Source organism: Cotesia glomerata, linkage group LG6 (genome assembly GCF_020080835.1).
Source record: "Cotesia glomerata isolate CgM1 linkage group LG6, MPM_Cglom_v2.3, whole genome shotgun sequence".
Classification (NCBI taxonomy): Eukaryota; Metazoa; Arthropoda; class Insecta; order Hymenoptera; family Braconidae; genus Cotesia; species Cotesia glomerata.
Window position 1 is genome coordinate 8,224,910 of NC_058163.1, and position 11,114 is coordinate 8,236,023.

At 31.9% G+C, this 11,114-nt stretch overlaps 1 protein-coding gene across 1 annotated transcript; it reads right to left on the reverse strand.

Moving 5' to 3' along the window:
• Positions 1–663: 663 nt before the first annotated feature.
• Positions 664–3,194, reverse strand: LOC123266584 (heme oxygenase). The gene is made up of 3 exons (XM_044730891.1): positions 2,843–3,194; positions 2,570–2,771; positions 664–1,215 (listed from the first exon to the last, which is right to left on the reverse strand). The coding sequence occupies exons 1-3, from the start codon at positions 2,940–2,942 to the stop codon at positions 768–770; spliced, it is 750 nt and encodes a 249-aa protein (XP_044586826.1). The 5' UTR covers positions 2,943–3,194; the 3' UTR covers positions 664–767.
• Between the last annotated feature and the right edge of the window lie 7,920 nt (positions 3,195–11,114).

Consider the following 11,114-nt stretch of genomic DNA (forward strand, 5'->3'; position numbering starts at 1 on the left):
ATTAAACTTCCAGCAGATTTTTGAGCTCGGAGAGCCCAAAATGATACGAAAATTATATTTTTGAGCTCGAAAGCGTAATAAGTGCGATTATAAGCGCTTAGATATGGAATTAACGGGAAGTTGCAGGAATGATTTTTAGGGTCAACCGTTTTCCTAATTTTTTTTATTACAAATCAATTATAAAAAAAAATAATATTTCTTTTTTAATTTTTGGATGTGGAATTTTCTTATTAAAATTTCTTCGTAATAATTTAGTTAAAAAAATCCAAAAAATTGACAGATGTCTGTTAATTTATGACATTACAGTTACCAATCACTTGATCATTTTTTATTTTTTTTAACTAACAAACTTGTTTCGAAAAATTATTATTAAAAAATTGCATTTTTTTTTGCAATTACAAAAATTTTAAGTTTTTTGGCATACTTTATTAGTTACAAAAATTATTAAATTTCTGCTAAATTTCAATGTTAATTTTGGTATAAAAAAAAAGTCTTTAAAATTGCATATTATAACTTATGAATGTAAAAATTTTAATTTTTTTTTTTTATAATTTTATATTTGTAGAATTGACTGTAAAAATTTATTTTTTACTTATGACGTTCATAAAAAAAAAAATTTTAACTTCATTTTTTAATCACATTCACAAAATTTAATTTATTTATTTTGTTTGCTAAAAAAATTAAATTTACATAAAATTAATATATACATTCTTCAACAATTGATAATAAACATCACTTTTTTTAAAAATACTTAAAAATAAAAAAAACTAATCCCTCGTTCTAAAAATAAAAAACATCAAAACAATTCCAATTACACATAAAACAATAGGAACATATTTCTTAAATATCACAGCATTTACTCCCTGTACACTCTGAATAACCTTATTATTCAATAAAAAAACTTGTTTACTCTCATCAATAAGACTCTTCTTAGTATCTTCATCGAGCTCATCAGCAACTTCGTTCATTATCCTTTTAACATTTTTTTTTAACTCATAAATACTTAGCTCGTCGAAGTCAGTAACATGATTACCGTCCAATTTACTGGCTCCAGAATTAAAAGGCATCAGTTTCTGGATCAACTGTCGCTTTTTGCGAAGTATTATTCCACCGGACAATAATCCCATGTACAGATGATATATATAGGCGATTATTAAAATAGGATTATCAGTTTCTAGATTCTTTAGGTGGTCTATATACTCAACAACTGCAGGTCTGTAATTATTTGAATTAATTAATTAAAGATTAGAAAATAATTTATACAATTAAGATAATAAAGAAATTTTGTCTCCGGCGTAGTTATATGATAAAATGAGGTTTTTAATTTAAATTGAGTATCATTGGAAAAGTCGAGACCTGAATTTGTGTCTTCTCAATGTTTCATAAGCTTCTCAGTAATAGTTAATTTATTATAAGTTTTTGTTGTAGTTCGAAATAGATTCGAATTTTGCAATAAACGTTACTTGTTTATTTATTTATTTTGTTTTGTTCATTTGAATGTGGTTAGTGATCGAATAATTAATTTATATAATTAACAGACAAAGAAAAATTTTGTACGGGTATATCTTTATCGTAAATTAGTTTTGATATTTTTTCAGCGATGGTCATTTATGATTTAAATAATTGAGAGAGTAAGGAAAATTTTGTGACGAGCATATTATTATTTTTAAAGGAATTTTTATAGTTAAAATTGGTATCATCAAAAAGGTCTTGATAAGACTTTGAAGAATTTGTGCTTTTTCACGGTTGTATATATTTTTCAATGATTTTCAACTTTTTATGTTAAGTTTCTGGAGAAGTTTTGAATAGTTTTTTGGTTCTATAGATTTGTTCCGTCACTTTTGTCCATTAAATTATTTGTAATTGATTCTATCATAGCACTATTATTTTTAAAATTTATTTCAAAAATACGCAAACTATATATAGTCTGATTATAAGTATCAAAAAATTATTAAACCAAAGTTTTTTTATTCATAATCCGTAAATCTGGGCAGTCACATAATGAATGCAGATTATGAAAATTAATTTAGCAGATATTTGATAATTTTAAGAATTTTTTTAACAAATAAATTATGGCAAAAAGAGTTAGAAAAAAAATTGACATTTAGGGCCAGTTTTTTAATCCAGGATAAAATTTTATCCAATGATAAAATATATCTATATATTTTATATATATAAATATACTGGCAATAATAATTTTATCCTGGATAAAATTTTATCTTGGATTGAAAAACTGGCCCTTAGAAATTTTAATAAATAAAAAATGCAATTTTTAAAACATAATTTCTTGGAACACACTTGTTCGTTAAAGAAAATTAAAGAATTGTGAAGTGACAGCTAAATTTAATGTCATCTGCAGTGATGAAATTAGCAGATATCTGATAATTCTTGTAATTTTTATAACCAATTAATTGTTAGAAAAAAATTTTTTTTAATTCACATTTATAATATATTAAAGTTTCTACATATAGAATTTTATTGCTACATTTTTTTCATTTAACTTAATTGTGATAAAAACATTTAGATATCTATTAAATTCATTGTTATAATTTATAAATGAATTTCATACCTAGGAGAGTAGTTTTTCAACCAATCTTTGTTTAAATAATAATTCAAATCATTTTCAATCGCTTGTGATCGTTTCAAGTCATACAAAAATTGAAAACGTTCTATTTTCTCATGGATTTTAGCGTCAATTGATTTTTCTAGAAATTTAAATATTTCATAGAATATCAAAAGCCCATCAGCCCATATTTTGTTATTATGCAAACCTGAAAATAAATTTAGTATTTTGGTCAGTCTAAGAATTACAAAAGTAGTTATAAAAAAATTAATTATTTACCTAATGCTAATTTAGCGTTGACCAACGCATCGCTTATTGCATGAATTTCTCTCGTTGCTTTTCGCATATCATCACAAAATGTTTTTTTATTATCAGACATTCTCTCTTTTAATTATCTAGTTTTCTTGAAAATTAATAAATAAATTTCTTTTTCTTTATTTAGATAAAATTTTTAGAACAATGAAAATTTTTTTAGTTTACACTTTGGTTATGTTTCGTTTGTATGTAAGTGTAGATGTCATGTCGATTTTATATTCAAACGCAATAACTGATGAGTTACTGACAAAATAAAAATATAAAATTAACACATCAATTTATTGATAAAAATAGAATAATTACGAGATCGAATATAAAAAATAAAGTTTGGAAAATCCAAAAGTGCACGACTCATAATGCTCATTTAATTATGAAATATAAAAAAAAAAAAAAAAAAACTTAAGTCGTTCAAAATTAATTGCCGAAAAAACAGCTGTAGTAGGAAGGTACTGCACAAGCGCCCCTGGTGGAATAAAATGTACATAATATCTATAGATATAGATATATCACCATCCATGTTAATTTTACATGGATATATATAGATATACAGTCTTGTAGTTTTCGTTTTTTATTAATTGTAATTAAACGACACTGAATTAATGAACCATTCGCATTCAGTGACCTACAATCGTCGATTAGAATTAAAAAAAAAAAAAATTTAACTCAAATAATTGATTTTTTCACAAGTTACAGTGTTTCCGGGGTTTCATACATGACGGACAGGAAAATTTTTTGACCTATTTTGATGTTTTTTTCCGTTTCTATTGCAGTAAATCAATTTTTAGAAAGTATGGAATGAATCTCCATTAAATTATCTCGACAATAGTATGCAAAATATCTTGATGCCGTGAACTAACAAGGCTATAATACTAAAAAAAATAGTTGCTAAAATGAGGCGAAAAAAATTTTTCGATCGTAAAGCACTCTCTGATGCTTCGCATCATGAGTCGTGCAAAATTAAAAGAAGAAATAATTATATTATTAAGACGAAATTTTAAATTATAGATATTTAAATTATCTAAGTCTTGACAAACTATTTTTAAATTTATGACACTAAAATTGACTAACATCTTAAAATTTCTAAACATTCAAATTAAATTATCATGAAAAAAAATAATGTGAAAAAATTTTACGTATAGAAATTTGTAAAAATTATAAATTCAAATCTTGTAAAATATCTTTTTTATTATAAAAATTTCAAAAATTATCAGATTCCAAGCGGCACAAATTTTTTTTTGTTAATCTTTTGCTGAATTCAAGTTGACGATTATTAATTTTTTAACTTCTTGTTCAGTGAAATCTATCAAAAAGTCAACATTTTTTTTTGTGACGCTTGGGATGTCTGCTGAATACAGTACAATACCATTTCAATTTTTATGAAATCATTGGTTTAAATTTAATATACTTTCTAAAATTTGTAAATTATAACAATACTTTTTTATTTTTGTATACATTTATTCGGAAATATAATTACAATGTCTGAAAAATTGACTTATAAAGGACGATTCATAAAAAAAAGTCCTTGAAAAACGACAGAAATCACTAGCAAATATGCAAATAACAAATAGAAAAAAAATAATTGACAATATTGTTTTGTTTTTTCAGAAAAATCAGTAATTGAATTTTTTATGTTGATGTATTTACGGATTTTAAATTTTAGTATTTTTTTTATTATTTCATCTGACTATTATTTTTATAACTTATGAAAGATTAATATATATTATTATATTCAACTTATTAACTTTTTGAATTTTTATAAATATAGAAAAATACTTATTTTCATAAAATAATCATTGTTACTTTTTTTTTTAAATAAATAAAATTAATAACTATAATGTTACACTTAAAGTAAATTAAACTTTTCAAATTTTTCAGCGCATGCGCGTCTCATATTTTTTTCGCGGCTCACAAAACTTGCGTTGTTGCCACAGTTTTATTAACGTATCCCTTCCTCGGCTAAAGTCTGGTAAATTTTTCATTACTTATTAATAAATATCTCTGAAACTGTGTGATAATTATCAATGAAGTTATTTTTACAAAATTTTTTAATTGTTAGTTAACGTTACTCTAGTTTTTAAAAGAATCTAAGAAAAGTTTCTGAGATATAAAAATGTTTGTAGGTAAACTTTTCGATATCCCGTATACCGCAATGTAAAAGAGCGTTCAAAACTCAAACTTTGAAATTAAATATCTCTGAAACTAAATGGTCAAAAATTTTCAAATTGCGCCAATCGACGCAGAATTATATGAATATTAATCTGCCGAAGTTAAAAAAAAATCCGAAGAAAACGACTCTGGCGAGGGTACTACCTTAATATTTAAAAATCACAAAAAATTCTCAAGTTACCTACAATAAAATGGAGTTAAAAGATTTGGCAACGTTGCGTAGCGCGCGAGCTTCAGACCATTCAATAAATTCAAACTAAACTTTAACGCGCTTATGTTTTTCATGCATACTTATTAGTTAATTTATTGTTGACAAATTTTCATAATTCATAATTGAAAAATAAAACAATAATTAAAAAATACTAGCATTCCTGCCATGAGACATTAGAATGTTATGGTTTTGTGACTAAACATTTTTAATTAATTTATTTATTTACACTGACTGCAAAAAGTTAAACACGGTTAAGGTTATATTGTGCAAATAAAAATGTAAACAACCGAAATAAAGCGTTGCCAAATCACGGACAGGTTACTAACAGCTGATTTACAACAGTCAAATTAATTTTTGTATTTAACTATTTTTTTTTAATTTTCAAAATTTCAACGATTAATGCCTCATATACTATTTATTTTTTAATTTTAGGAATTTTTATGGGTTTTGTATTTTAATTTATTGAAAATTTACTACTACAGTTGTTATGACTCAACTGGAGCGAAAGGACTTCCTTAAACTATTTATTTTACTAAATAAATATGAGGAGAAACATGGCCGTCATAGCGATAGCACGGGTGTTTGCGATGCTCTAGCAGAAAAGTGAAAATAAAATACTCAAGGACATTATAGATATCAGAAAAAGTGTTGTGAGTTTCTTTTCAACTGGATAGAGTTGCCTAACTAATAAAACTTGCCAAGAACAGAATAATTAAATAAGAAACGGGTAAAAACAAAAGCTAACCTAAACTAAATAGTGAGAAAACAGTATGCCGCCAAACGATAACATCTGCGCAGGTGCAGACAATAAGCTAAATAAGACTGGCGCGCAAAATGACCAAAATGACAGCTCAGCTAACTCTAATGAAGGACAAGTCGTGATTAATCACAATCACTATGACACGCCGATCCAAAAATCAACACCGTCAACCCAAAAGAGAAGAGGGCGTAAGACAAATGCTGAAAAACTCGCTGAAGCTGGCTCGCAAAATGGATCATTGACAGAATATCTCCAAAAAAGACCCGCTGATAGCACTAGAGGTAAGAGAGCACTCATTCATGATTTTGAAGACAAAGATAGAGGAGGACGCAGATGATCCATTCCCAATAGAGGACCTGGATCTCTTGATAAATTGTGACATCTCACTCAGCCCAAGCAACAGCACACGCAATGAACTAACAAGCAGCACCCCAGTGATCTTACAGCATACCTCTGAAAGCTTAGAAAATTCAGACTCTGAATGGAACACCACAATAAAAAAACTCCAATGCTCAAGCACTCCAGAAGCCGGATACCTGCCCAGGTCATCACACATGTCACGAATCAATTCAGAAACTTCAAAGGGAGAATGAAATGCTGCGAAGCTGGGCGGAAGAGCAAATAGGATCGCTGAAAGCAGAGATAAGCTCATTAGAGGAGCAGGTTGTCCTCTTCTCCAATAAAAGCCCACCTAACAATGAACAGGAACAGAGAGGAATACCAACTATCATCAGTATGACCGCACCCCTGAAGACACCACAAGGTTCCTCAACAGCCTCAGCTATCTAAAACCACAGAAAGTGAAACACAACACAATAGTTGTTCCCAAGCAGAAGAGAAATGACGCTAGCGTCCAGAGTACGTCATCTACCACTCACCGATCACAAATACATGATAATAACGCTAACCAGCGTACACCCCAAACAACTAGCTCCCAAAGTCACAACATGAGAAACGATGGAGCTGATAACACAGGAAGAATTAGAACAACCACGAGACCAGAAGCGATGAGAGCTGGCGAGCTCAAATTTGAAATGGAAGAAGAAGAAGAAGGCGAAACAACATTGTGATCTCTGGTGACACCAGCAGCTGGAACAATCAAAATCAGATATCACAGTGGCTTAGCTATGTATTTGGAGTGGAACCCTGCGTAAGAAAAATCTACCAAGGAAAGGGAGCAATCATCGTCACTTTGGGATCAATAGACCCCAAAAAAGTTATAATGGCACAAAAGAACAAATTAAAAGGTACAAATGTGTAGATTGACGATGATTACACACACAGGGAAGCACACGTACAAGCGTGCATAAGACGATTGGTAACAACACAGAAACAGTCAGGCCACGATGCGCAAGCCAAATACATGAAGATGTGGATAGACGGTCAACTCTGGAGATGGAACGAAATTAAAGGCGATTTGTTCAAGTATACATTTCGGAACGAGCAGCAATAATAAAAATAACCTAACAATTAAACAATGGAACGTAGCAGGAATTAAAAACGTAAAAGATGCGTGGAAGTTTCTTGAAAAGTCTGACATCGTACTACTACAAGAAACGTGGGTCACCAAAGAAATGCAAGATAAAATAACAAAAAGACTGAGCAATAAATTTAAGTGGTGGATGAAACCTGCAATAAAGCAAAAAGGTAAACGAGGTAGAGCAAGTGGCGGACAATTATTAGGTGTAAAAATAGAAAAATGTAATAACTGGACGGTAACACAATGGAATTATGGATTTCACGCTGCCAATAGCGAGTTCAACCTCATAAGCGTCTACAACAACGTTGGATTCAGCAAGTTAATTAAAGATCTAAGAAGTGAAATTTTTGAAGCTAACAGGAATGGCAAAAAAACATTTATCATTGGTGATCTCAACGCCAGAGTTGGTGAATCAATAGGTTACGAGGACTGCGAATGGGAGGACCTTGCTGGTTTGACGAGACGCTCTCAGGACACTGTAGTTAACTCAGAAGGACGAAAACTACTTAAATTGAGCGAAGAGTTGGGATTATATATAGCAAATGGCTGCATCAAGGGTGACTTACAGGGAAAGGTCACATTTGTAGGTGGATGTAAAGAGAATTGTGCCTCGGTGTTGGACCTTGTCCTATGCATGGGACCTGAAGCTTCTTGTGCAATAAAAAGTCTCCGAGTGGAAGCCAGGCCGGAGTCCGACCACCTACGAATCATACTCATACTAAGCAAACCAGACAGTAATACATCAGCTGAGGAAACTGTAAGCCCAGATCGCAAACAAGACATACAGCCCAAAAGAAAACAGCGTCTTATCTGGAAACCTGAAAATGCTGAACAATATCAAGAACTAATGGACGAAGCATGGGCTGAGCTGGACTGTTCCTCTGAAGCGACTACATGGGAAGACCTAAAAAAAATTAATCTGGAATGCAGCATCAAACTGTGGCATGGCCTCAAAGCTGAAGAAGAATGATCAGCGTACTGAACCTTGGTATAAAAAAAACTGCAGATTAGCTAAAAAAAAATGTGTAGACTAGTCTAAAAGCATATCTTCAGAATAAAAATGGAGAAGGCAAGGAACAGCTGAGAATCGCGCGCAAAAGATTCCGTGAGGTTCTGAGAGAGGAAGAAAGCAAATCGAGAGACAAGCTATGGCAAGAATTAACACAATGAAAGAACATGTCACAATGGTGGAAAAAAAATTAATTAGTACAGAGGTAACAAGAAAAGTACTCCCAGTAACACTATCAGTGATGAGAGGATGATCGAACACTACAAGAAGATCCTACGTGGATCCAACCACAATGACCTAGAAGACAAGGAAACAATACCTGAACAAGAAGTAGAGCATAGGAATACAATACATAATGAAGAGCTGGATGAAGAGTTTACGATGAAAAAGCTTAAAGACACCTTAACGAAGCTAAAAAATGGCAAAGCAGCTGGAGAAGATGGCATCACAATCAAGTTTATCAAAACAATTCCTACTACGAGGCTTGTAGAGCTGCTAAACATGATAAATAGCATCTGGACAAGATGTGAAATGCCAACAGGTTGGAATACAGCGATAATCTACTCAATATTTAAGGCAGGAGATCCCAGTGACCCGGTAAATTATAGAGGAATCTCTCTGCTCAGCGCTGGATACAAAATCCTCACCAATCTAATGGCGTCTAGACTAAACAAATGGCTAGAAAACTCTAACTTCCTCAAAGAAAGTCGGGCAGGCTTTAGAACGAAGCGAGGAACCAGAGATCACATCTTTGTACTCAATGAGCTAATGAACAACAAACTGAAGCAGCCTGGAGGTAAGCTATTTATCAGCTACGTTGATTACAAAAATGCATTTGACAAGATACCAAGAGAGAAGCTCCTCAAGAAAGTTGAAGCTGCTGGCATCAAAGGAAGAATGCTTTGTATAATTCAAGCCATTTACTCAGAAACAATTAATTAAATTGGTAACGGAAGCTTTAGGTCAACTGCTGGAGTACGGCAGGGTTGTGCGCTGAGCTCGACTCTCTTCAACATTTACACCGATGATGTAGATGACATATGGGCAACTAAAAACATAGGTGGAACTGTGTTTGGAGGTAAGAAATTCTACGTTGAAAAGTACGCGGACGACATAGTCTTACTGGCTGACACCGCGGAGGGACTAAAAAATATGCTAAAATTGCGTTGATGAAAATGGACTATTGATTAATGCTAAGAAAACCAAAATCATGATCGTTAAGGCTACACGAAGAAATCTCGAAAATCAAAACTGGTACTTTAAAGGTGAAGAATTAGAAGTTGTGAGTGAATTCAAATACCTTGGTTACTGTTTCACAGCTGGAGGCACCTTCAAAAAACATACCAGATGGCTAGTAGGCAAAACTCAGCAAGCTTCAAATTCCACCTGGGGCCTGATCCAACGTGCAGGAAAGTCGTCGATAAAGGAAAGGCTATATCTTTATAACTCCTTAGCCAATGCAGGAGCAATCTACGGAGTTGAGATCTGGGGGTGGGCCTTCAACGAAGATTTCAACAAACTGTACGGCAGGGCACACAAGCTAGCACTTGGGGTAGCCAGAAATACTCCAGAATACATATGGAGATCAGAAGCCGGAGTCCCACCAAGTTTCTACGTAACCAGGAAGAGAGCCTGTAGCTATATCACTGATACTCTCTCGATGACGAATGATAGATGGCCTAAACAAATACTGAGAGAGGAATGTCGCAAAATCATAAATGGTAATCCCTCTAAATGGGGAAAAACAATGGATCTGGCTCTGAGAGAGATGGACTGCGAAGATGTCCCAAAAATGATCTGGCAAAGAGTCGAACCTGATACAATTAAAGCTAAGCTTGATGCTGGATTAGAACTCTTCCTACAGAAAGAAGAAAGTCTAACAAGGAGTAAGATACTCAGCTCAACATACTGCCCGCGATATAAATTTGTTAAAACAACTGATGGATTCTGGAATGACAAGAATGCAGAGAGCTGGACAAAAGAAACCTGGTCACGCCTAAGATGCGGAAATATTGGCAGACATAACAAAAAAGGCTACAAAGCCTGGGACTGTAGACTATGTCATAGTGAACCAGAAACCATCGAGCATCTACTTATTTGTCGGGAAGCCCGTATGCTCTGCACACCAAAAATCGCAGACAAAATTCAAGCTCTCACTGATGGTAAATATGATGCTGACCTTCAATTCCTGGTCAAAGAATTGCTGAGAGGACCGCCAAACATTGAGATCTGTCTTCTATTCAAAGTCATCGAAAACAAAATCAATTCACCAGACAGTGACGCCGAGAAAGACTGCAGATGCATGGGATGCAGATAAAGTGTGCAATTGAATCAGAGTTTATATTTATATTTAAAATTAATTAAGTCACTATTATCATTACTTCTATTATCTAATTATTTAAATTATTAATATGTTACTGATGTGATATTAATATTAATGTCGAAAGGGGAAGGGAATGTATCAGAGTTTTTAAAAAACTGTACATCTGGAAATAAATACTACTACTACTACTACTAAATAAATATTTCTAAAGCGTTCAAAAAAACATTACATAAACAGTTAATTTATTGACTGAAATAACAATGACAAAAAAATGATTATTATTTTAT